Genomic DNA, 27,491 nt, shown 5'->3' with positions numbered 1-27,491 from the left:
ATCCATATGTTGTATAAAGCTGACTGACCTGCCCCACTATCCCTCCTCTTGAGCCATGTGACACGCACCATGGCTCAATATTGCTGCCCATTTGCATAGGTTCTTTGGTAGGGTAGGTCATTTATAGATGCCATTCTCTCATCTTGCCCCTTTTTTCGTCCATAATTGAATTTCACTCTATGGACTTTGTCGCTGCATATCTTTAAAAATGTTTCAGTGATCTAATCTGCTTCTTGTGTATATAAAATTTGAAGTGTCTTTTGCGCTGCAGCTTTGTGGAATCTGTCTGCAAGCTTGTTACCTCTTGACACCTTATCAGTCTCGTGTGTGTGTGTACTGCACACGTGCATATAGCTACTTTTCGTGGCAATTGGACTATTTTGACAACTAGCTTAGCAAGTAAATGGATGGCCTCCCCGAATGGGGAGCGACTCAGCTAGCAAATGATTAGACATTTTCACTTTCTTGTAGTTTCTTTAGGTACTTTTTGATCGTTTTCTCATTGTTTATCACAAGAATCTTAGAAATTTGAATACAAATCAAAATGTATGTTTTATTTTACTCAATTGTATGATTTAGAGAATCCATATGTAGAAGTGTTGTATTACTACATGTGATTTCATCATCATTTAATTTGACTTTCTTTCCAAAACGCTTCTTAATTTCTCAGTTCACACATCTTCTACATGTGTTACTGGTTCTCCAGTTTTTTCTCTAGTTAATTATCACTCCAAAAGCTACGTTTTTCTAACATTCAACCTGCTCAAAATCACTCTTTCATCAAAGTCGCTCTACTAATTTTCCATAGTAGTCGGCAACGACTTCAACCATTCAACCTTTCATTCAGGCAATCATTCATCAATGCATCTCACACAGTCTCCAAAAAGAAGTCTTCCTATCACATTGGTCCCAATTCATCCAAGCTTACCACACAACATTCATATATCATTTTCAACTCAAGTTTCCTGGTAGAACAATCCACCAATTCAAAAAAAAAAAAACTTAACTAAAACAAACAATTGGCAAATTAATCTGAATTTTTTCTTTGTATTTAAATTTGAAGAACTCAATCTCTCAGATTTAGCTTGCATTTAGAATTTTGTATAATCTTATAACACAACCAATCAATTATTCCTATTAAATATAGCATTGCAAAATCTTAAATTCACAATTTAGCTTCTTCCAATTCCTGAAAGCATGTTCTGTCGGTTTTTTTTTCTTCGAATTTCTCATGTGGGCTCGACACTTAACATGCACTAGTGTTGATTAGTTTCTGCTCGCAAACAGATTTCTCTCTTTTCCTCTCATTTTTTTCTGTCAAAATTGTTTCTGTTTTGCGGTGTAAATTGAATAGGCAACAGTCTAGCACATTTCTTTATACTAAAAGTTTAGCCAATCTTCATCAATTTAACACATACGCACACACATGCACAGCTCTCGCGTGCGGAAGGTAGGTCTCAGCAACAATGATTCGTCACAGGCTGGCCATTTCCTGTGGTCGATCATGAGCTGGTCCCTCCCATGCACACGAGGACAGCACATTCTAATTTTATTTATCTATCTTCTAGAAGCAAGTTGCATTTCTTTACCACTTGATTTGCATATTTTAACTTTAGTGTAACACAATTTGATCTCTAGTCATTTGTAATTTGCCACCTCAAAAATATTATCATTATTATTATTATTATTATTAAACTCCTCTCGCCCCTCGCTTGAGCCGCGGCTTGAGCTGCGGCCTTGCACCTGCTCACAGGGGCCTTATTGTGTCCTGGTCTGACAAACACTTATGACCTCATCAGTTTTCATCTTTCTAGCTTTTGTCTCTTGAATTCATTCTCATCTCTTTGTGAAGATTTCAACCACACTCTAGCACTTCTACCATTTCTTCCACATTTCAAATTTTCTTGTACTCCATACATTTTCTTCCACTTCAGCATCTATTGCATACAATTAAGTAATCTACTCGCCATGAACTTCTCAAACATCTCAAAGAAGAGCAGAGCAAGAGATATACCGTTCTTATTTCCCATCTTAATTTTAGTAGTTTAAGGTTTTACAATTTTTTTTTTTCAAAAATTTTTTTTCTTTGAGGATCCTCAATGCAGGTTTAAATTGACCTTTCAACAGATTACTAGCCTGTTTTATTGCCGTGGATCAACGCTAGAACTGCTTTTTAGTCGATTTATCCTACCAGTCACACACTCAATCACACAAACTCCAGCGCTTTTTTAGGCCTATCCAGGGATGGGTGTAAAACCCTCCCAAACAGCTTTGGAAAAACGGACAAAAGAAAAAATCTACGCCCTTCTTCAATTAAGAAAAAGAAGCTCTGTTTTTCTTAGCCCGTTTCTTCCACTGGGACTTGAACCCAAGCTGTTCTTTGGCTTGGAAAAACATACAAAGAAAAATCTACGCTCTTCTTTGATTAACAAAAAAGAAGCTCTGTGTTTCTTAGCATGTTCCTTCCACTGGGACTCTAACCCAAGCCAGATCCCTCAGCTCGGAAAAACAGACAAAGAAGAGTCTACACACTTCTTCGATGAACGAAAAAGAAGCTCTGCTTTTCTTAGCCTGTTTCTTCCACTGGGACTTGAACCCAAGCTGGCTATCGTGCACCTCTACATTTTACGCGTTTCACAAACAACAACACAATCACACAACTTCAGGCCTTTAACTTACTTGTCCCCTGGTTCGTTGCACTGCCGGGTCCCGTCAATCCACCTCTGTCAGACGAAGGCAGACCTAAGATGCTGGCCCAGCAAAGAATTCTCTTCCCAGGACTTTCTCCTCCAGGTCCTCCTAATGGACGCTGGCATGTCGACAATGCAGCACGTCCTCCTTCGTCAGCCAGATAGTGGGTATGAGGGATCCCGGGTTTCGGCACCAAAATGTTAGAGATTTGCTCACTCCAACTTATTTTGCAAGAACCACACGGGAGACAAGTAAGTCCTTTTAGACACCTGCAGGTGGAGAGTCCATTCGTCGCTGTGCGTGCAGCGATGTTTGAATGGAGGTCTGAACTCTCCTTCCTGCAAGAGGATATTTATTAAGAGAAACAGAGTGGGGGTATGAGTGGGCTGAATAGAAAGCCCTTTTGTCCTCTAGTCTAAACATCTCAGGAGATGTTTTATGACCTTGTGATAAGGAGGACAAGGTAAGGTATTTATTACCTGTTGCATTCCAACATAATCCTATGATAAAGATAACCTGGAAAACCCTAACAATAATCATTTAAAAGGTAGGGACCAAAGAGAAAAAAAAAAAAAAAAAAAAAGCTATGGCCCGCGATGCCATTGTCTGAATTATTTTGGCCCGCATCCAAAAGTAATTGCTGACCCATGATCTAGCTGATGTATCATTTGGTTTGGAATCTATTCAAGAAGATAGTGTTGCATTGAATGAGAAGCAAGATCCTCATGATGTAACTTGGAATGAGGAGATGCAGGAAGAGAATGATGACTGCCAGTCTGATGCAGATATCAGTGCAAATAGTGTAGATGGAGGTGGTCCTGATCAGTACATGCCTATCTTGAAGGCCAAGAAGTTGATCGTTTTTGAAGATTGCTTGGATCAGGTTGTGTACATGACCAGGTGTTCACACTGTAATGCTCCAGTTTGCAACTTGAAAAAATCCTACGGTGGAACAAACATAACATACAAAGTACAATACTTGTGCAACCATGCAGAGGTGTCATGGAGTGGCCAACCGTTTTTGCGATCTGAACATTCCAAAGTTCCAGCAGGTAACTGACTCTGACATGCACTCCTACCCTGTACTCCAGACTGATATATACAAGAGTTTGCAGCTTCTGTGATGCCATAAACCTGTCAGTGGTGTCCAAAAGTACATTTTTTGACTTACACTCATCAGTACTAATACCTGTAGTTAATGAGGCATGGGAAGAGGAAAGAAATTCCACACTCTCTGAAGTAAAAGCAAACAATAACCATGTGACTCTAGCAGGCGCTGGTAGATGCGATAGTATGCACATATTCTCTTCAGGATACTCATTCAGGAAAAATTAGCGACTTTGAATAGGTTCAGGTGACTCAAGTAGGTAATTCACAGGCAATAGAAATATATGGATTTTGTGAAGCCATTGCTCGACTGTTGAAAGAAGATGTTGCTATTACCACATTGGTGACAGATAGGCGTGTTGGCATAAGAAGTCTAATGAAGAAGCATTACACACAAATAAACCACCAGTTTGATGTTTATCACATTACTAACAGTAGAAGAGTCAAGTCAAGTTAAGTCAAGTTTATTTGTATAGCCCTAAATCACAAGCAGTCTCAAAGGGCTTCACAAAGACAAAAAATTGACCATTATTCTCAAAGCATCCCCTGATCTTAAGCTCCCAAAAGGGCAAGGAAAAACTAAAAAAAAACCCTACTAGGGAAAATGAGAAACCTTGAGAAGGGACCACATGTAGAAGGATCCCACTTTCAGGACCACCAGGCTGCAATGGATGCAGAGAGGGCACAAATAATACATAATATGAAAATCAATGAAAAAGTGGATGTCCAATTCAAAGCGAAGACCTGCCGGAGGTGCCCTCCCTAACCCTAACCCTAACACTAACTGTCCTGGCAGTGTCTTCGAGGAGGGTAAGTTGCAGTTCCCTCATCCTGAATTGGTCCACAAGAATCCAGATAGCCGCTGTCAGCTTGGGTGCCACCTCACCACCTCCCCAGCCGGGAGGGGAGGGGGGATGGGGAGAGGGAGAGAAAACAAACTCCAGCCGATAAACACCCAATGGTGTTTGGTGAACTCCGGAGAGATGTTGTCGTATCCTGCTGCCTTCCCACATTTCAGGCCCTGCAGGACTTTCTCCAGTTCAGCAACTTCAAAAGGCTCTGGAATTCTATCCTTTCTTAGCACTTGTTGGTGTTTCTTTAGCTCAGATGAAACTACTCTTCTGGTGGGTTTGTCTTGTCTTACTTTTGCAATAGAGAGTAGGTGTGATGCAACTTGATCGGGTGTGACGGATGCTCAGTTTAGGCTGGGGGGCTTTTGTGCAGCTCCTAGACGGCGGATGAGGCTCCAGCATTTCCTGCTAGAGTGTGTAAAGTTCAGGTCGGCTACTGTCTCCTCCCATTTCCTTCGCCGAGCTGTAGTTAGTGATTCAATGAGACGGTCTGCTATCTCAGGGTCCCCTGCTGTTTTGTAGGCTTGTAGGTGTGCAGCGCTTTCTTCGTCCAGGCATGGGACGTATAGGGGTCGGTAGCCTCGTGGGATGGCTGAGTGGGCAGCTTTGTAGATGGCGCTGCAGAAGCGGTTGTTAAAGTTAAAGTTCCAATGATCGTCGCACACACATCTGGGTGTGGTGAAATTTGTCCTCTGCATTTAACCCATCCCCGTATGATTTTGATCCATCCCCCGGGGAAGAGGGGATCAGTGAGCAGCAGCGGTGCCGCGCTCGAGAATCATTTGGTGATCTAACCCCCCAATTCCAACCCTTAATGCTGAGTGCCAAGCAGGGAGGCAATGGGTCCCATTTTTATAGTCTTTGGTATGACCCGGCCTATGTAGGCTTCATCTACAGTGATGGTGTAGAGTGGGATGGTGACAACACCTATCCAGAGTTTCACTGTATTTCTTCCAGTTGGCCTTGCGGAAGTTCCAGCGCATCTTCCTTGGGCTGTTTATGACTGGGAGCTGTAGGCCAACGTGTACGAGCAAGGGGCGGTGTTGCCTGTGTGGAAAGCCGTCAAGGATTAGGATCTCAGCAGGATAGGGCGTTCCATTCAAAGAGCTGACCCAACACAGGTCAGGAGAATCGTCTTTCTTCCACCTGGCGGAGTGGAAGGTTCCTCTTTGTTTGGGATCGTGTATCAGGGCATGGTCATTTCGAGATGCCCAGTCTGAAAGTGCCTCTCCATGGCTATCCGCTGCTGGGTATCCCCAGTCAGGGTGGTGGCTGTTAAAATCTCCCACGTAGATGGCAGGGTGGGGTAATGTGGGTAGGACCTGTAGTTGGCACTAGGGCGCTTGTACACATTGACAATATTGAAACCACCGACAGTTATGGTGTCAGAGAAATGTGTTGTCGTCAAGTGGTTTGCTTCAACTATGTCACAGCGCACATAGGTGGCCCGTCCATGTTTGGCATGTGGGGTGTGGCACAGGAGGTCAAAGCCTTTGATGGTGAAGCGGCCTGCTTCCTCTGTGCCAATGTGAGGCTCTTGGAGGCAGATGAAGTCAATCGAGTGTCGGAAGGTGAGGATTTCGATGAGGCTTCGCTTGTCTGCGGAAAGGCCTTCGACATTTTGTTGTAGTATTCGAAGGGCAGGTCCCACCGCGAGGTGCTCTTGAAGCTGTTTGCTATCGGCTTTGGGACTGTGACTGGGATTCTTTGACTTGGCTCTCGTGTCGTCTCTCGAAATTTAGTCTGCTGGTAGGATCATTTGCTTCCCTGGTAGTGACAGGGGGCGCGACAAGAACCCTGATCCATTGCCCTCCACAAATACAATAATACTATATGAATATCTTGTTTATTTTACATATTTTACAAAAGGCCATCAACATTATAAGCCAAAGTCAGCTCTTGAAAGTCTTTGCATTATTATTGCGACAGTTCAGCACAAAACAGTCACTGGGTTTTCTGAAAAGATCTGAATCCCACAAATTGTCCCTCTAGATCTGGGAATTTCTTGTGAATGAATTCCACACAGCAGGATGGAAGTGGCCTTCGGACATGCTTTCCTAGTATCTCCCCTCTGTGAATGTAGCTGGTGAAAGTTCTGTAGGCCATAAGGCGGAACTGACTAGAAGAAAAACAATGAGGCTACACTTGAGCATTTCATAAATTGTAATAGTAAAATATGCTACTAAATATTTAAAACAGTCAACCCAAGACATCTAAATTAGTGTGAATGTAGCACCTTCGTACTGTCTATATGACTCGTGTCGTGAGGCAGAAATCTAAAGCTAGGAATTTAAATTTGTAAATAAAAACATTATATAGAAAGTTGCTTATAATTTCACTGTGTTGCTGAAACAGAACACCGTTTTAGATTTGTTTTATAACAATCTTATAAGCAGCAAAAAAGTCGAGATTTAAATCGGGTGCGCCCCCCTCGCTAGCTCCAACACTTACTTGTTTGACAGTTGATCTGGTGCGGGTCCGCGGAGATATTTTTTTATCATGCCGTCAATGTAGGCCATTTCCAGAGATGGACGGTGGGCAACATACTCCTCAAGTTTGTCTTTTGAGGTGATACACCTCAGGCTGTCCATTTTTCCCATAAGTGTTCTCGGCAGCAAAAACACTCTTCATCCGTTTTTTGCTGCACACAGTTTCCACATTTCCACCAAGCAGCAGATGACATTTTTGATCTCCCATCATGCACTTGGTACAAAATATCATCCTCTGAGCTGTCACTAGAGTAATTATCTTCATCACTCCGTGATAAGGAAGAATCTGTTGCCTTATCTGGCTCGTACATATATCCTCTAGCCCCAATCTCTTCCTCACTTGACCACATAATGCTTTTTTACAAGCCAGTATACATCGGCCTGATTGGGGCGCCCCAAAACGGAATCCACTTGGTGACGTCATATCCGGGGCGCCATATTCCTTCCCCAGGCAGCAAAAGTGCCGGTCAAACAGCAATGTTTCAGGCTATATATCTCTTGTCCCTAAGAGGTGTTGTGTTATTTCTTTTTTGAGATTGTACATTAACTTTATACTAAATCAGCGCCTGCTTTATACAGGTTGACCAAAGGTACCCTTTAAATACATGACAGGTAACGAGAGGCAGGTGACGGCGATTACATAGATTGTGAGCGAATGAGGGGAGGGGAGGGGAGGGGCGAGCACGCAGACACGCCAACCGAAACGATGACATTCAAACAAGGAAACAAACTGTGACAGATCTTGACAGCCTTTTATTGTCATTATACATTGTATAACGAGATTAGAGCTGCCCAACAATGCAAACACGGCTAAAACCCAAGAACTGGTCATTGATTTTAGGAGGAAAAATAAAACGGACATTCCACCAGTTATCATCAACGGGGTCTGTGTGGAGAAGGTGTCCTCCTTCCGCTACCTGGGAGGCCACATCGAGGAGGACTTCACCTGGAGCGTGAACGCCTCTGAGCTGCTAAAAAAGGCCCAGCAGAGACTTTACTTCCTAAGCGTGTTCAGGAGGTACAGCATTACACAAAGACTGCTGGTGTCCTCCTATCGCTGCTCCATAGAAAGCACTTTAACATACTGTATATGTGTTTGGTACACCAGCTGCACTGCAGCTCAGAGGAAAAAGCTCCAAAGGGTCATCAACACAGCACAGAAGTTCGTTGGCTGCCCTCTCCCCACACTGGAAGACCTACACAGAACCCGCCGTCTCAAAAAAACACAGAACATTCTGAAGGACACTTCCCACCCTGGCCACTCCCTTTTCAAACTGCTGCCATCAGGCAGACGCTACAGACCAGTTAGATCAAGGACTAGCAGATTCGCCAACAGTTTTTACCCTACAGCGGTAGTCACATTAAATGCCGCTAAAAAAAATGATTGTCTGTGTATGTTCTTCTGTGTGGGTTTTTAGCTTGTATTTTTCATCTTTTTATTCTATTTATTCTATTTATTTTTTATTTTATTTTTTGATTTTTTGCACTGATTTGGTTGGCACTTTTTAAATTTCGTTGTACATGTGTGACAATTACAATAAAGATCTATTCTATTCAAAATAAAACTCTAAAGTATATAGAAAAGATAAAGTAGACAAAAAATATGATACAGATGTTAAACTACCGTATTGGCCCGAATATAAGACGGTGTTTTTGGCATTGATATAAGACTGAAAAAGTGGAGGTCGTCTTACATTCGGGGTCTAGACATTATACCCATTCACAAGGCTAGATGGTGCCAGATATCTTCAAAGCGAATGCTGAACTTAACTCCCCAGGCCAATGCGAACCCCTGTCATGAAGAAGAGAAATAAAAATAGCGGTAGCAGTTTGCATTATTTTATTGCAATATTTTTCCTTATTCAGATTTGTTTCAAGACTACAGTTAGACTTTACTTTGATGGTTAATGCAGTTATTGCACTTTTGTTGTTTTATCACAGTAGATTATTTAGTTGTAGATTGTTCATTCACATTTCAAAAACCAGAAGCCATTCAGTTGCAAATGTGATTGCACTTTAGTTTACATATTTAAATGTTCAGACATTAAGATGCGATAGAGAGTTTTTGCATGATTTGAATGAGGCAAAATACCATGCTTTTTCTCTCAAATATATTGTTCTAATCATTTGTTTCAGATGTACTGTAATTATTTTCTGTACAAAAATTACATTTGGTGTTCAAAAAGTCTTTTTTCAAACTTGAGACTTGAAAAAGAGGGGGTCGTCTTTTAATCAGGGTCGTCGTTTATTCGGTACTTTTTCACATCATTCATTGTCTAGTCCCACAAATGAATTCATCATACAAAGAGGTTTGTGATTCAAAACTTAAAATTGAGGAGGTGGACGCAAGTCTCGGGAAAATGTCGTGAAACAAAGCTCCAGGATCGAATGGGCTCGCGGTCAACACTTTTGGGATAACTTGAGGGAATTATTTGAAGCTTTACAGGATTGTATTGATAGAAAAAAAATTCATAAGAACAATGACGCAAGGACTTTGATACCCAAGCCTGGAACAAACAAGAGACTGTTGGATCACTAAGGGCCCATCACGTTATTGAATACAGACTAAATTTTTCCGACAAAGAGGGAATAACGGATACCATTAGTGAGACACATAAAAGGAAGAGTTATTCAGAACAATTTATTTTTAGTATGCTCTACTTTGATATAAATTGTTGGCCAGATAAAAGATTTTGTATAGGGCAAGGAGTCAGACAAGGATGTGGAAGCTCCCATTTATTATTTATAATGGCGGCGGAGATTTTGTCCATTTTGGTAAAAGATTCCACAATTGAAGGTCTGCATTTGAACAAATTATATATGTCAGTTGGCTGATGATACAACTATATTTCTTAAGGATGAGCTCCAAATTCCAATAACATTGCAAGCGATTCGTACTTTTTCAAAAGCTCCTGGACTCCGGTTGAATTGAAAGAAATGTGAATTGTTAATCTATCAGCTCATTAGATGAGATCCAGGTTAAAAGAGAGGTTAAATATCTAGGTGTCTTAATCACAAAAGACAAAAAAATAACATAAAGGATAATATTGTGTAAGGCATTCCTGAATCAAAGGGATAAAGTTAAAGTTAAAGTCCCAATGATCATCGTCACACACACATCTGGGTGTGGTGAAATTTGTCCTCTGCATTTAACCCATCCCCATGTGATTTTGATCCATCCCCTGGGGGAGAGGGGAGCAGTGAGCAGCAGCGGTGCCGCGCTCAGGAATCATTTGGTGATCTAACCCCCCAATTCCAATCCTTAATGCTGAGTGCCAAGCAGGGAGGCAATGGGTCCCATTTTTATAGTCTTTGGTATGACCCGGCCGGGGTTTGAACCCACAACCTTCCAGTCTCAGGGCGGACACTCTACTACTAGGCCACTGAGCTGCTCTGTCAATATTTGGTAGAATTATGTTAACCAAAACGCACGGTTCAGCCAGGTGGACATCCAGCTTACATCGTTCCTCAAATAACAAAAATATTAATAGGCTAAATTTTGATTGGATTTGGACAAATAAATATCATTACATATCAAATGCAATAGATTTTTAGGCTAAATTTTGATTTTATTTGGAGAAATAAATACCATTACATATAGATTTTGAGTTTATGAATGGTTTGTTGAAAACTAATTGGTTGAAACAATTCCTTAAAAATCCACAATCAATATGCTTTCTCATACCCAATATGGTCTTTGAAATAATAGGTGCAATCAGATTCCTTTTGAAATGTGATTATGATCCACAAAAGCTTCCTTTACAACTATCAGACTTTCATCATCAAGTTCTTTATGATTGGAGACTTATTTTCAAACATAATTTTACACCTTACAACATACCAATATGGAACAATAGGTATATTTTGATTCATAGAAAATCTGTTTTTATTTCTGAATGGTTCTCTAGAGGACTATGTGTTGGAATAAATAGATGGTCGGCCTGACCAAGGGCCTCATCATTTACGAGTTGGGAGTCCTTTGCTTCAACAAAGCTCTCTGTCTAGCCCCAGAGAATTCCTTTAACTCCCTTCCTTTCTTATCTCACGAGTTCTCGGTTTAATTCATAAGAACTTCTCTCCCTTTAAGTCAACTCTGCAGCTTTTATCCATGGATTGTTGTTGATTGAGACTGAAGGAATGGGGTCAAAATACAAAAAGTCCTGCCTAGCTACAAAAACAGATGTGCTCAAACTTCATTGAATAAAGTACATAAGCAGACAAGTATATTCACATATTAAATCAATAAAAGAAAACATTTTAAGCATATAATTATACCTACACACCAAATCAATAAAGAAGACATAACTAGACATTTTTGATAAGTGGTAATGAGAAAGGTTTTTATAACTTTATGATCTGATATATTTCTGAGCACTTTGAAATAACAAATGTCTTTTGATATATTGCCTAAATAGCTTAATGACCCTTAAGGAACTGTGTAATGCATGTCAGGCAGGGGACAAGACGGAGGACTCGGATGCAGAGTCGTTTCTTTCTGGGTTTTTTTCCAGCAAGCACACTGAGCAAAAGTACAAATCAAATCGCCTCTTGCGAGGGAAAACACGTGGCAAAAAGTACAAACAAAAGGTGTCGCACTGAGGCGAGTCAAAAGGCTAAAAGTACAAATCAAAACGCCTCTTACGAGGGAAAACACGTAGCAAAAAGCACCAACTAAAGGAGTCGCACTGAGGCGAGACAAAAGGGCGATGGAGACCAAGGCACAACCAAAAGCGTCGCTCGGTGGCGAGACAAAAAGGAGGGTTCTTACAGAGAGTTCGGACATCAAGGGATCGCTGGTGGTCGGGGCAAGGCAAGACACACTGGCACAAGACAAGGGGAAGACACGGACTAAATACACACAAAAGGGCGGGGGCACAGGTGATGACAATTAGTGTCGATTACGCAGGTGCACACAATCGGGATCAGGGAAGACAAGACAACCAAACACCGAGGAAGGAAACACGAACTGAAACGGAAGGGATGACAAAATAAAACCGGAAGTAAAGTTACGACAATTGACGAGACAAAAAACCGAAAAAATAAACGCGACCGCATGACAGAACCCCCCCCCTAGGGCCGGATCCCAGACGGCCCAGGAGCCCCAGGGTGAGCCGCATAAAAGTCATCAAACAGTCCTGGGTCCAAAATATAACTAGGCGGCACCCATTGCCGCTCCTCCGGCCCATAACCCTCCCAGTCCACCAGGTACTGCCAGCCCCGGCCTCTTCTGCGCACATCCAATAGTTGTTTCACGGTGTAGGCCGTCCCACCTCCCACAGTCCGCGGAGGCGGAGGCGGCGCAGGATCCGGCACCAATGGACTGTCCACCACCGGCTTGACCTTCCCGACGTGAAAGGTGGGGTGGACTGCAAGGGACCTGGGCAAGCGGAGACGCACCGCGGCCGGGTGGACGACCTTGGCGATGGGGAACGGCCCCACGAAGCGAGGCGCCAGTTTCCTGGAGTCCCCCCGGTGGGGAAGATCCTTGGCGGACAGCCAGACACGTTGCCCTCGCTGGTACACGGGCGCCGGACGTCTCCTCCGGTCCGCCATCCGCTTGACCCGGTCCCCCTGTCGGACCAGCGTGGCCCGAGCCGCCGCCCAGACGCGATGACAGCGGCGCACCAAGGCGTGGGCCGAAGTCACCGTCACCTCCGGCTCACTGTCAGGGAAGACTGGGGGCTGGTAGCCGTACACACATTTGAACGGGGACATACCTGTGGCCGTGGTGGGCAGGGAGTTGTGGGCATACTCCACCCAGGAGAGGTTCTTGCTCCATGAGGCGGGGTTCTGGGAGACCAGGCAGCGGAGGCTTGTCTCCAACTGCTGGTTGACCCGTTCCGTCTGCCCGTTCGCCTCCGGATGATAACCTGACGTGAGGCTCACGGTGGCCCCTATGAGCCTGCAAAACTCCTTCCAAAACCTGGATACGAATTGGGGCCCCCTATCGGAGACAATGTCTTTCGGGAACCCATGAACCCGGAATATGTGGTCCATCATTACTACGGCTGTTCGTCTAGCGGACGGGAGTTTGGGCAAGGCGATAAAGTGAGCCATCTTTGAGAATCTGTCTACTACTGTGAGTATGGTGGTCCGCCCATGCGAGACCGGAAGTCCGGTGACGAAATCCATGGATATCTCCGCCCATGGACGCGAAGGAATGGGTAGGGGATGAAACAACCCCATACGGGCGCCGTGGGAGTTCTTGTTCCGGGCGCAGACGGGACAGGCTGCCACGTATTCCTTGATGTCAGCCCTCATGGAGGGCCACCAGAATCGCTGCTGAATGACAAACAGGGTTCTGCGTATACCTGGATGACAAGAGAGTCTGGAGGTGTGAGCCCAATGGATGACTTGGGATCGGAATTGATCTGGGACAAAAAGTCTGTTTTCCGGGCAGCCACTAGGGGGTGGCTTGTTTCCATTGGCCCGCTGTACCCGGCCTTCGATTGGCCAGGTCACGGCTCTCACCAGGCAATGAGGAGGCAGGATGGATTCGGGTTTCTTGAGTTCTGGATCTGAGTTGTAAACACGGGAGAGGGCGTCAGGCTTGGTGTTTTTGGATCCCGGTCTGTAAGATAGAGAAAAGTTAAAGCGATTGAAAAAAAGTGACCAGCGGGCTTGGCGGGAATTCAATCTTTTCGCTGACTTGATGTATTCAAGATTTTTATGGTCTGTCCAAACCAAAAAGGGCTGCTGAGCACCCTCCAGCCAATGTCTCCATTCTTCCAGTGCTAGTTTAACTGCCAACAGTTCGCGATCCCCCACATCATAGTTTTGTTCGGCGGGTGTCAGCCGTCGAGACAGGAACGCGCACGGGTGTAGTTTGTTGTCGCTCTTGGCTCTCTGTGATAGGATGGCCCCGACTCCTTGATTGGAGGCGTCCACCTCCACCACAAACTGTAGCGACGGATCAGGAAGCGTGAGGATGGGAGTGGTGCTGAAACGATTCTTTAGCTCCTGGAAGGCCGCCTCCGCCTCTGCAGACCAGCGGAAGGGGACCTTAGGGGACGTGAGTGCGTGCAAGGGAGCCGCCGTGGCACTGAAGCCCTTGATGAACCGCCGATAGAAATTGGCAAAGCCCAGGAATTGCTGCACCTCTCTGCGTGAGTCGGGGGTAGGCCATTCCTTAACCGCGCTGACTTTCGCCGGGTTCATCTCAACCTTGCCCGGGGCCACGATGAAGCCGAGAAAAGATACGGTGTCCTTGTGGAATTCACTTTTCTCAGCCTTTACGTATAGTTTGTGTGCAAGAAGACGTCGCAGCACCGTCTCGACGTGAATCTGATGGGTCCTCAGATCTGGGGAATAAATCAAAATATCGTCCAAATATACATATACAAAACGGTCCAAACAGTCTCTCAAAACATCATTGATCATGGCCTGAAACACAGCGGGCGCATTGGTGAGACCAAATGGCATGACCAAGTATTCGAAGTGTCCTCGATGGGTGTTGAACCCGGTCTTCCATTCGTCCCCTTCCCGGATGCGCACTAGATGGTATGCGTTGCGCAAATCTAACTTTGTAAACACCCGGGCTTGCTGTAGTTGGTCGAATACGGTCGACATCAGTGGGAGTGGATACCGGTTCTTGATTGTGATTTGGTTGAGAGGACTATAATCAATACAGGGGCGTAGGGTGCCGTCCTTTTTGTCCACGAAAAAGAACCCCGCCCCCGCAGGCGACGATGATGGTCGAATCAGTCCTGCTTGCAGGGAGGAGTCTATATATTCGTTCATGGCTTGCTTTTCAGGACCCGAAAGAGAATAAAGCCTCCCCTTAGGTATAGTTGCACCCGGCAGGAGTTCAATGGCGCAATCATACGGACGGTGGGGAGGTAGGGAGGTTGCCTTGGCCTTGCTGAATACCTCGGCCCATGGGTGGTAACACGCAGGGACCCCGGTTAAGTCGGGGGGTTGCGCGTCTCGAGCAGGAGGCACAGCGCGCGGGTTAGACCTGACACAGGAATCATGACAGTCGGGACCCCATCCCGTTATTTCCCCTGATCCCCAGTCTATGACGGGGTTGTGGCGTTGAAGCCATGGATACCAGAGAACGAGAGGGTTCATTGGAGAGGTCACGACATGTAGCCTTATATTCTCCTGGTGGGGACCTATTGACAACGAGACTGGTTCTGTTATGTGAGTTATTTCAAAAAGTGCCTGTCCATTGAGTGCCTTAGCTTTCACGGGGGTGTTTATCAGCTCAGTCTTTACCCCCCACCGGCGAGCAAATGCCCAGTCTATCAGGCTTTCATCTGCTCCTGAGTCGATTAGTACTTCGAGTTCTATTTCTCTTCCCATGTGTGTAATCCTGCCTTTGGGAAGCACGCGCTCCGGGGACGGAGCCGCAGAGAAGGCGCTCACCTTCAGGGGCCTCCTTACTGGACAGGAGAGAAGGAGGTGTCCGAGCTCACCGCAGTAGTAGCATCTTCCCTCTCTGCGTCGCCGTAACTTCTCCTCCTCGGTCAACTTAGCTCTGCCCAACTGCCTCGGTTCTGGCTCCTGGCGCTGCCGATCCCCGTCCAGCCTGGAGTGGTGAACGTCAGGGCCGGCTACTGGGACGAAGGCGGGGGTGGTCCTGCTTCGGTGCTTCCTCCACTCTTGCAGCCGGTTGCCAGTGCGGATAGCCAGAGCGATGAGGGCGTCGAGGTCGGTGGGAAGGTCTAAGGGGATTAGCTGATCCTGTATGGACCCAGAGAGGCCCCGGAGGAAGACGTCATATAGTGCCGTCGCGTTCCAACCGCACTCCGCGGCCACCGTGCGGAACCGGATGGCGTAGTCCTCGACGGTGTCTTGTCCCTGGACTATCTGACAGAGTTGGCGAGCCTTTTCTCGGTCAGCGGAGATTGGATCGAACACCGTTCGCAGGGCCTTGATGAAAGCGGGGAGAGAGTGACAGGAGACGGAATCCCTGGCCCATTCCGCGGTGGCCCACGTGCGGGCCCTTCCCGTCAGGTATGAAACCATGTAGGCCACCTTGGAGCGCTCGGTGGGGAAATCTGCTGGGGCCCTCTCAAAATGCATCCCGCATTCTGTAATAAATGCCCGGCTAAGGCCGGGTTCACCGGAGTAGCGCTCTGGAGGAGCCAGTCTGGCACCGTCGGTCATGGGAGCTATGGCAAGGGGAGTAACTGAGGAAGCAGCGGGTGTACTGGAAGTCGCTGCTGGTCCCGCGTTCAAAAGCGAGAGCACGTCCTGCATTTGCTGACCCAGCTGTGCTACTTGGGTGGCGACCGCTCCTCTGAATTCTTCTTGGCACTTAGCGATTCCTCGGATTTCTTTCCCCAAGTCGCCCACTTGCTTCTGGTGCTGGGCGAGCTGTGAGGCATGGGAACGCACTGCGGCGCACAGGTGCTCCGACTCTGCCGAGTCCATGACTGGCCAGTGTGTACTGTCAGGCAGGGGACAAGACGGAGGACTCGGATGCAGAGTCGTTTCTTTCTGGGTTTTATTCCAGCAAGCACACTGAGCAAAAGTACAAATCAAATCGCCTCTTGCGAGGGAAAACACGTGGCAAAAAGTACAAACAAAAGGTGTCGCACTGAGGCGAGTCAAAAGGCTAAAACTACAAATCAAAACGCCTCTTACGAGGGAAAACACGTAGCAAAAAGCACCAACTAAAGGAGTCGCACTGGGGCGAGACAAAAGGGCGATGGAGACCAAGGCACAACCAAAAGCGTCGCTCGGTGGCGAGACAAAAAGGAGGGTTCTTACAGAGAGTTCGGACATCAAGGGATCGCTGGTGGTCGGGGCAAGACAAGACACACTGGCACAAGACAAGGGGAAGACACGGACTAAATACACACAAAAGGGCGGGGGCACAGGTGATGACAATTAGTGTCGATTACGCAGGTGCACACAATCGGGATCAGGGAAGACAAGACAACCAAACACCGAGGAAGGAAACACGAACTGAAACGGAAGGGATGACAAAATAAAACCGGAAGTAAAGTTACGACAATTGACGAGACAAAAAACCGAAAAAATAAACGCGACCGCATGACAATGCATGCCTGATGTTTTTCTCTCAATCCTGGACACGGCCAGAGTCGTCTTGACCGTTCAGTACTTGATTGTATCTTATGTTTTGACTAATGCTAGACGCCAGTTTTTGATTACTACTGAACGCTCTGCACAGAGGGAAATATTTTGCCTAACAAAGAAAAGATACGGTTGGAAGCATGATTAAACTAAGAATAAGCAAAGACATGAAGTATCAAAAGGACAAACTTTACATAGTCAGGGAACAGCAATAGATTAATGATGTTACAACCAAAAGCTAACATAATTTCATACAAAATGACAAAATTGAAAGAATGAGGTACGACAGTGTATGTCCAAGATTGGAGAAGAATGTTCACAGGAAGGTCACGTGGAGATAAAACCAGCAGGTGCCAGAGGGAACCAGCCAAGGACTCGGCCAAAGATGATCGCCAAAGCCGAAAGACAACAGCCCCCACACACACCGAATCGCCCATAACCAGCACCCACTCCCATGGCGAACTTGCCCCACCCCAAAGACTCATCACCCATCAATCTCGGCCCACAATGTGCTACTGAATATGAGCTGATCAAACAACCTTGAACATTGCCTTTTCTGAATGGAGACTTTCTGCTCTTGAAGGGCCCAGCGCTGTATTGTACTTTCCTGAAAACAGAGCTTTCTGAACAAGAATTGTGATTGAACTCAACCAACCTGTGTAAGTCTAATTTCTGCTTCAGTGTGTTGGCATTTTCCTAAATCTGAAGAAATCAAACGAGCACGCAGTGAGTAAATTGGATAACAGGTGATTGGCAATGGCTTTTGCCGTGAGGCGCAGATAGCGCGCTCCCTAAATTGTGGACAAAATCCAACAAGACTGTTGGTCTTTAAGTGTTACTGAAAAGACATATCTGTTGAAGTAGTTGCATATAAGTTCGCCCATATTTACTCAATATTAGCATTGTGTGAAACTTAGCAAGAAAGTCTAGTAGCATTGTTCCACAGGAAAACAGCACTCAACACACTTCGAGATATCTCATCAAGGACGAGTCAGCCAACCAGCAGCCAACTGGCTGAGGAGGAGCAGGATAGACTGCAACGTAACTGCTGGGATCACGGAACAGCCAAAGCCATGTGGCCTCGCACCACATAACATTCGTTAGCTAATCAGCGTTGCTACAGCCACAATCTCCCCTCCCTTTAGTGTAGCAACGCCTTTGTAACCAGGGCAAACAAAACATTAAAGCGTATGTAACGGTTTTAAAAATCACTCAGAATGTTCGATTATATTCACCTGTATCCAAATAATATTATAGAAATGTAAATAAAATTGCATTCGTGAGCCAAACGCAGTCAATTTGTGCGTATTTCTCGATCTTTCCTGCCCCTGTGATGAACCGTGCCCTTCTGGATCACATGGTACCGTGACGTAGATGATAGGACTCCCCCCATTGTTTACCGATTGATAGCGCAAAGATCCATACAATTTCCTGGTGTTTTGTCTCCAATACTTCACATATAAGCTTAATTTTGTATACAAATTGGTGTTTAAACGTCTGTTCCACGATGGTGAAGGTTTGTGTTGTCCAATTTTGTAGCAATACGCACAAAACCCACAGTTTACATCGTTTCCCTGCAACGGAATCTATACGACGACAATGGGTTCGTTTTGTCCAAACAAAATGAGCCAATTTTAAGACCCCGTCGCCAGACTCTCTAGCTGTCGTTTGTGGAGCTCATTTCACTCCGGAATGTTGTCAGGGGTCAATGATGGAGATTCTTGGCTTCAAAACTAAGAAACTTCTCAAGCCAGACGCAGTCCCTACAGTCCAATAGTATTTTTGCTGTACAGAGAAGCTTTAGTTTCAGTAATTTATAGGTACTTAGTAGAAGATAGAAGGGCCAGTTGTCCGTGACCAGGGAGAGCTGAAGGGATGACCTTTTAGGGGAAACAAGCAGACTGGGACTCAAACTGCAGCTGTTACCCAAAGCCGTGACATCAGCTTCTTGTCAGGTATAAAAGCTACGGGCCTGACAGAAGAAAGGGGGGGGGGCTCGCTCTAGCGCGGGCTCGCTTGCTCTCGCTCGCTCTCTCTCTTGGGCTTTTTACATCCATGCCTTGGGGCCACTCAACTTTTTGGAAAGACTTCACTCTGACATCGGTTGAATAAAATCTTTTCCCAATCAGCCGTGGGTCCCTGAAGTGCTTATTTGTCTGGAAACAGCCACCGACCACCGAGTGTTTTTTGGAGACCACCGAAGCAGCAAAAACCATTTACCACAGAACGTCATAGTTCTCGAACAAATCGGTATTCGAACAAAAAATTCGAGATCTTTTTGATTCGGATATCGGACGAAATTTTGATTGTCGAACCTCGCGAGATGAGCCGAGAGGACCCATGCCAACCGACTCCGTTCGTTATTACATTCTGGTTACTCTGAGGATTGCATCAACTCTAATCATGCCTCCAAAGGAAGCAAGAGGGAGCAGTAAAGCTGATCATGGCGAAAAGAGGAAAGTAGTGCGCAAAACGGTTGAATTTAAAAAAGAATTTATCGCAAAATATGAGTCCGGTGTGCGTGTGTCAGAGTTGGCGCAGAAGTTTTGCATGGCAAAATCGACAATAAGCTCGATCCTGAAAAACAAAGACACTCTGAAAGGAAGTGATGTTGCGAGAGGGGCGACTGTGCTTTACTTTTTAAAATTAAGAAAAGGTTTTTGCTGTTTTCTTTCACATGATCTTTGAAATGTTGTCTTTCATTGGTAAAAATAAAAAAATGTTTTGGTGTGCTTTTTTTCCCCTCACAAATTAAAAAGATGTCTTTTACTATTAGAATGAAACACACAAGCGAGTTGCTGCAGATACGGCAATACATTCCCCAGCCTAGCCTACTCTATTAATTCAGTTTATTATTTACATCATTTATTTATACATTACCTACTCACTTATTTGTGCAGTTTATGGTGTAAAATAATGAAAAAAATGCTTCAAAAAAGCGTTTTTTGGGTTTGGAACGGATTATTTTTTCCCATTATTTGTAATGGGAAAACATGATTCGCAATTCACCTCTCGAACAACCTTCTGGAACGGATTTTGGTCGAAAACCGAGGCTCCACTGTATTTGAAATTTCCGGTCCCACCAAAAACAAAGGAACTTCAATTAAAAATGATCAATAATATTTACCTAACCAAGAAATTTTTGAAGACGAAATTTAAAATGGATGTAAGGAACTGTGTTTTTTTATGAAGGTGAAATTTAAGATCATCTTTTAATTTGGCGTGAGTTTGTCCAAAGGTTTTGGCTTGACTTTCAACAATGGGCTTGTTCTAAATGGTTGCTTTTTGTTTTTCCTACTGTCACGTCTCGTCCCCAGCCGTTCCACTACGTGTCTGTTGTCATGGTTTCTGTCTGTGTACTCGCCCCTCCCCTCCTGTGTGCCCATGATTAGTTTGATTATTCTCACCTGCCTCTTGTTACCTGTCATGTATATAAGTCCTGTCTGCCCCTTACGCTCCGTCGGATCGTTGTGTGTGTGTGTGTTGTTGGTGGCTTGCTGTCTTTTGGGTATTGTTGTCGTTTAATGTCTTCACGTCCTTTGTTTCACGTCCCTGTCAGTTAGTCCTGTAGTTATTTTATTTTATTATTTGCCGAGTCTGTTTTTGTTTTCTCCAATAAACCCTGGTCCAAGCTGCATTTGGTCGCCCTGCTCCATCCGATCCGTGACTCTGATGTTAAATATGGCTTTTTTCATAATGATCAATTTGATTTTTTGTTAACAATATTCAAGATTCAAGCATTTTCATTCGCCATGTTTGAGCGTGCCAAACAAGGAATTTGACTTAAATACATCACAGCCTCTGTTCAACATTTAGGTGACTAACAACACTCCGGACATGTGAAAAATGACAAATATTCTCAAACATCCCCTGATCTTAAACTCCCAAGAGGGCAAGGAAAAACTCAAAACTCCAGCTAGGGGAAATGAGAAACCTTGAGAAGAGACCACAGATGGGAGGGTCCCTCTTCCAGGATGACCAGGCTGCAATGGATGCAGAGAGGACACATAGTACAAACAGTCTAGACAATTCAAAAAAGGTGTGGGGAGCAGGATGTTATTGCACAGCAATGTCTCTGAGACTCTAAGAGTGGTGAGTTCATCAGAGTGACAGCCTGGGGGAAGAAGCTGTCTATGTCTGCTGGTTTTGGCGTACAGAGCTCTATAACGCCGTCCGGAGGGGAGTAGTTCAAACAGACTGCAACCTGGGTGAGAAGGGTCTGTAGAGATGTTCCTTGCACATTTCCTGGTCCTGGACAGGTACAAGTCTTGGATAGATGGGAGGTTGATACCAATTATCTTTTCTGCAGTCCTGATTGTCCGTTGCAGTCTGTGCTTGTCTTGTTTGGAGGCCGATCCAAATCAGACAGTGATGGAGGTTTATTATTATTATATATTATTATTTTGTCGGCCAAACAATACATACACAAATGTCGCTTCTTTAAAACAAAACAAAACATTCTTCATTGGAAGAATGATCTGAAATCCTACAACAATTGGTTAAAGAATGCTGTAAAACTGACCTCATTTATTGAAAGGCTGTCTTTGGAAGATATATTCTGCGGGCTTATGTTCTTTGTATATAAGATGGAGTTGCCCTGTAATGTGTGTTTATCTAATTTTTTTGGGTGTGCCTTGGTTTGTTCTGTGTTTTTTGGTATTGGGGATGTCTTATTTTGGTTTTGATGGTGTTATTATACCAAATGTGTTTGTGTTTGAATGAAAATTTGAATGGGGAGGGAAAAAAAATGTAAGTGAGCGCGCCAAGAAGCGCGTGTGAGTGTGTGCAAGAACATAAAAGAGAGGGAATACAAAACACCATCATGGTGTCGTGTTGTGTCTCAAAGAAATGGAGATTGAAGCCAACAAGAATAATTGTCCATTTTTGAGTCATGTGAAGCCCTTTGAGCTTTTTCTGTGATTAAGAAACTTGACTTGACGTGCAATGATAACGGCCAACGAGATGGGTCACGTGATTTCAGAGAACGCCAAACTCGAGCTGATGTTGTTGCGCACCCCTACCAGCAGGAGAAGGCGATATTTTACCACACGTTTTATTGTGTACATAGCCCTGAGTGACGTCATCGCCAGGCTGAACTCCAATTGGCTTCAGTGGGAAGTAGTCACAGCGCGTCTGCTGTTTTCTGTACTTCCTCGTCCGCCAGTCGGACGAGTCACTCGTCGCAACTTTGACCAAATACCCCTTTTGACTAAAATCGCAAATGACAACTTGATGCTTGCAATGAATTTACTTGTATTCTTTGTTGCGGCCGTGCAAATTTACTGCGTGGCGCCTGGTAAGTTTACTTTGCTTACAACTCGGTTTATTTTCCTCAAGATTGACGCTCTTGATTTTGAACTGACGCATTTATTATTATTTTGTTTGGTTACATTTTCTTCGCATGTCTGCTGGGTCACCATTTCATGGGCGGAAAATTCTTTCAACTGAGCATTCGTTTTCTCATAGTTAGATGGGAACACAATGCTTTGATTATAACTTTTGGAATGTTTTGTTAATAAAGTTGAGATATATGATCAATTACGTTATTGGAAAAGTTGTTTTGACAAATTAAAGAGAATGGCAAACGTTATGTAATTATATTAAATATGAATGAAAGAGAATGGCAAAAGTTATGTAATTATATTCCTTTCTTGAGTGGATTTAAATCGCTGATGAGGGGCATCCCACTGGAATCTGACGTATTTATCAACAACCAGCAGAAAACAAACAATTGTCAATTCACTGACAGGTTTGAGCGAAAGAATGCACTTGGATAAACATGAACTCCAACATGCCAAGTGCTGCAATGTGCCAACTGCAGACAGAATCATTGAAAATATGAACTGCATACGATTGCTTAATGTAAAAACAAAGAAAGAACATGTGTGTCATTTTTGTGTTTGTCTTTCAGTCCTTCACACGCTCAATTATTTCAAGACCAGCTCTCAAGTTGCAAAGCTACCAGAGTACTTGGAGGTGGCGTATGTTGACGGCGTTCAGATTCAGCAGTTTGACAGCAACCACAGGGAAACGAAAGTGAAACATGACTGGGTGAACAAAATCACAGAAGATGATCCGCACTTCTGGAAGACACAGACGGAGATCAGTATTGGGAATGTACTGGTCATGAACTTCAACATTGAAATCGCTAAAAAGCGCTTCAACCAAACTGGAGGTTTGTTTACGTCCAAGCGTCCGCTCGTAAAATTCATTTCATGTGCTGGTACACTTTTTTTTCTTCCCGACTAATAAACAGACGTGTCGCTGCTGGCTTCTCTCTGATTATCGTCACTGAATCTTGTGTGCGATCCGTTCAGGTGTTCACATGATTCAGGTGTTTGAAGGCTGTGAATGGGATGATGAGACTGGTGAGGTTGATGGTTGGGCGCACCACCGTTACGATGAAGAACACTTCCTATCATTTGAGGCGAAGACGATGACATGGATTGCAGCACATCCACAAGCTTTCATCACCAAATTGAAGTGGGACCAACTAGAGGGGTTCAATGAATCCTGGAAGAATTTCTTCACTGAGGTGTGTACTTCTTATTTGAAGAAGCATGTGAGCAACGGGAGGGACTTCCTGACGAGAACCGGTACGTTGTCCTCTCACACCTTCTCTCAACCACGCACTGTCCTTCCTCCCTTCACATTCTCTCCATCTTTTGTGCCCTCCTCACGCGTTTCCCTCCATCTTTGCCCCTGCGTGCAGAGCTTCCCAAGGTGTCTCTCCTGCAGAAGACGCCTTCCTCTCCGGTCACCTGCCACGCCACGGGTTTCTACCCCATTACATCGTCCCTCTTTTGGAGGAAGAACGGCGAGGAGATCCACGAGGACGTGGAGATGGGGCAGACCCTCCCCAACCACGACGGAACCTTCCAGACCTCAGTCGACCTGAAAGTGGAGGTGACGCCCGCCGCGGAGCGGGAGTACGAATGCGTGTTCCAGCTGGCCGGCGTCTCGGAAGACATCGTCATCAAGCTGGACGCCGGAAGCATCCTGAGCAACGCGCGCATCCAGGGTGAGCGTTTGGCGCGGCTCACACACGTCCGATTGGCTGTGAGCTCTCGCGGGTCATTGACGTGTCTCTCTTCGCGCTTTGCCGTGTGAAGAAGAGCAAGACAGGAAGAAGGCGGTGGCCATTGCCGTCCCATTGGTGGTCCTCGCTCTGGTGGCTGTGGCGGTAGCAGTCCTTGCCAAGCGTCTCAAAAGCAAACAAGGTGAGCGACACAAATGTTTGCTCCGTCAGGAACATCGAAAGAGAACATTGTTTGTGACCATTCCTAATCTCTTCTTGCTTCTTTTTCATTTCAGCCGAATATTCTCAAGCTTGTAAGTAAAACGTTTCCTGCTTCCTTTGAGCCACAATAACAAGGCAGCCATGTCAAGATTTGATTCAAACCTAAAGTGTCAATGCCTGGAAATGTCAGCTGCGTACACTGGTGCCCTGAGATACGCTCGCAAATGCTTTCTTTCCATTGAAAGGAATGGAATGACATTCTTCATCAAAATTGTTGTCTCATGTAATTTAACCTCTCTGGCTTTTAGCTGTTTCCACCGATTCTGAGCCTGTTTCCAGGTGAGAGGCAGCAACAGTCACCTGGTAAGTTAGCTCATACTGACTACACGTGGTCGGTTAGGGAACATTTCGATTCTTGTTGACTATTTTGCTCTGCTCTTCTTTCTTTGGAATTCTTTCAGAGGACTTTCTCATCTCAACACAGATGTTTTTTTCTTCAACAATAATTATGTTCCGGTTAAATTAAGTTTTTGGATGGTTTCAACGACGATAGCGACAAGCTTCATTCTTGTTTGATTGTACCGTATTGGCCCGAATATAAGACGAGGGTTTTTTTGCATTGAAATAAAACTGAAAAAGTGGGGGTCGTCTTATATTCGGGGCCTAGACATTATACCCATTTTCACTTGTGTGTAGAGGTAAGTTAAAGGTTGCTGGTGTCGACTGAGTATGTTGCTGTAATCGTGTGCGTCTTTGACTCAAAGTGAGTCCATAGTACATTTCATTGTTACTACTGTCCACTGTTGTGCCGTTTGTCCTATTGCGGTATGCTTCGTGTGCGCGCCGTTCGATTGACAGCTCCAGCGCGCTCATAATCGACTGAGTATGTTGCTGTCATTGTGTGCGTCTTTGACACAAAGTGAGAACATACATTTCATTGTGACTACTGTCTACTGTTGTGCCATTTCTCCGATCGCAATTTGCTTCGTGTGCGCGCCGTTCGATTGACAGCTCCGGTGCGCTCCTTTAAGTTTGCCTCGCATCGTACGAGTGGCCGTTACGCAGAGGCACGGCGACTAACGGTCGCCAGCAAATGTATTTTCTTGATCGATGACATATGTTTGGTGTGTTGCCGAGAGCATTTCATTTATGGTTATTTATTATTATTTTTTGCCAATAATTCAGTAAAGCAATCAAAACTGAACCACGTCTTCCCTCCTGTGTTCTGACCGACACCCGGGGGCGAAAAGAGCATAACCATCCGAGCCAACCAGGGGTGTCAAACTCATTTTTGTCGTGGGCCGCATTGTAGTCATAGCTTCTTTTGGAGGGCCATTATGACTGTCAACCCAAATAAATGTATGAGCACCTCATTTCATATAGAGTAAACGCTACAAAAGAAACTGACAAATAACTCGTTTTCAAATCAGACGAGTAAAAACTGGTCAAATATTTAAAAAAAACTGATATTATTAAAAGTGAAGACAATTTGCAATTCTAGAAATGACACACAAATTCGCTGCACAATTTGTCTTCGCGGGCCACATAAAATGATGTGGCGGACCGTATTTGGCCCCATGGCCTTGAGTTTGACACCTGTGCCCTATACAGTCCTCAGGCTCCCCAACAATAGCGTTAGCAGTTTGCATTACTTTATTGCAATGTTTTTTCTTATTCAGATTTGTTTCAAGACTACAGTTAGTTAGAGTTCACCTTAATGGTTAATGGAGTTATTGAAATGTTGTTTTATCACAGTAGATTGGTTTGTTTACATTTCAAAAACCAGAAGCCATTCATTTACAAATGTGATTGCACTTTAGTTAACATACTTAAATGTTAATATCTGAACATTTAAGATGTGACAGACAGTTGAGGCAAAATAACATGCTTTTTCTTTCGAGTATACTGTTATAATCATTTGTTTCAGATGTAAGTGTTTTCTGTATAAAAATTAAATTTGGTGTTCAAAAAGTATTTTTTCAAACTTGAGTCTTGAAAAAGAGGGGGTCGTCTTATAATCGGGGCCGTCTTATATCCCGGCCAATAAGGTATTATATATAATATATAATAAACAACTAACACATTTCTCAGAAGGTGAGGTTCTGGACTGGCCTTATTTGAACTGCGGCTGAACATGTTCAACAATCAATGCCCAATGTGGAAATGCAAAACGGAGCGCGCTATTTGACTGCGACCAGCAGAGGCGCCGTCGAGTCACGCTCAAGAGGTTGGCTGTCTAAAGAAGTTCAGCAGGACGATGGGAGGTGAAGCAAAAATGTTGCCGCTGCGTTTGGAATTTTGCCCTCGGAAAGAAAAAAGCTGTTGTCAATTTTTGTCAGTGTTGAAATCAAGTGAATGTCAATCAAATGTGTCAATAAAACACTATTTAAACTCTTGTTATTTTAATGTTACTTTTTCAGAAATAGATATATATGTAGTATAGAAATACACAATGCGGTGAGGTTGAGGCATCTTTCATTGTTTTCCCAGATATGACCCTACATTTGGTTGCTTCACCCCAATGTATGCTAGGTGAACACATAAAGGGTACCGCCACAAATAGGCTAACCCAGGAGTCCCCAACCCTCGGTCCATGGACCGGCACCGGTCCGTGGGTCACTTGGTACCAGGCCACCAAGCCGCACAGGGGGAAAAAAACAAAACATTTGTTTTATTTTTATTGACGATCAATTCATTCTGGTCAAGACGCTCGTCCCGGTCACGTGATATATTTTCCGAGTCGAGCCCGCAAAAATGAGCAAAAATTTATTTTGAAATATACATATAAATTAATAAAAAAAGTCGCTGTGTCCCTTGACACAAGACGCTCGTCACTGTCATGTGACATGTCACCCAAGTCGAGCCCGCGAGGAAAGCAAAAATGAGCAAGAAACAGAGAAGTTTGGAAAGCTTCTTCAGAAAGGGAAAAAAGCCCAATGAGGAGACTAAAGAAGAAGAGGCTACCACTTCTAAGAAAAGGAAAGCTGCATTTAAAATAACTTTTCTGGAGTCGTACTTAAAATGTGGATTTATCGCCACAGGTGACTCTGGGGCGCCAAGCGCACTCGG

The 27,491-nt window shown here is 44.5% G+C and overlaps 1 protein-coding gene across 2 annotated transcripts; it reads left to right on the top strand.

Annotated features, from left to right (window-relative positions):
- Positions 1–22,311: 22,311 nt before the first annotated feature.
- LOC148380354 (class I histocompatibility antigen, F10 alpha chain-like) lies at positions 22,312–26,818 on the top strand. 2 transcript variants are annotated; one of them, XM_088365585.1, is made up of 8 exons: positions 22,312–22,478; positions 23,094–23,357; positions 23,500–23,778; positions 23,895–24,203; positions 24,295–24,402; positions 24,497–24,514; positions 24,731–24,785; positions 24,884–26,818. In XM_088365585.1, exons 1-7 carry the CDS (start codon positions 22,415–22,417, stop codon positions 24,763–24,765), a joined length of 1,077 nt encoding a protein of 358 aa, XP_088221711.1. In that variant the 5' UTR covers positions 22,312–22,414; the 3' UTR covers positions 24,766–24,785; positions 24,884–26,818. The 2 variants fall into 2 exon arrangements, with proteins under 2 accessions (XP_088221711.1, XP_088221710.1); XM_088365584.1 differs by lacking the exon at positions 22,312–22,478 and having other exon boundaries at positions 23,006–23,357.
- Positions 26,819–27,491: the final 673 nt, after the last annotated feature.

This window comes from Syngnathus floridae, chromosome 21 (assembly GCF_059516105.1).
Source record: "Syngnathus floridae isolate MCC-2025c chromosome 21, RoL_Sflo_1.0, whole genome shotgun sequence".
Classification (NCBI taxonomy): Eukaryota; Metazoa; Chordata; class Actinopteri; order Syngnathiformes; family Syngnathidae; genus Syngnathus; species Syngnathus floridae.
This window is presented reverse-complemented; position numbering and strand designations above follow the sequence as displayed.

Excerpts from the sequence above, each read along its gene's own strand:
- LOC148380354 (XM_088365584.1), top strand. The coding sequence starts at position 23,021 with ATGAACTGCATACGATTGCTTAATGTAAAAACAAAGAAAGAACATGTG. Across the intron at positions 23,358-23,499 it reads GCGCTTCAACCAAACTGGAG|GTGTTCACATGATTCAGGTG; the intron begins GTTTGTTTACGT and ends CGATCCGTTCAG. Across the intron at positions 23,779-23,894 it reads GGACTTCCTGACGAGAACCG|AGCTTCCCAAGGTGTCTCTC; the intron begins GTACGTTGTCCT and ends CCCTGCGTGCAG.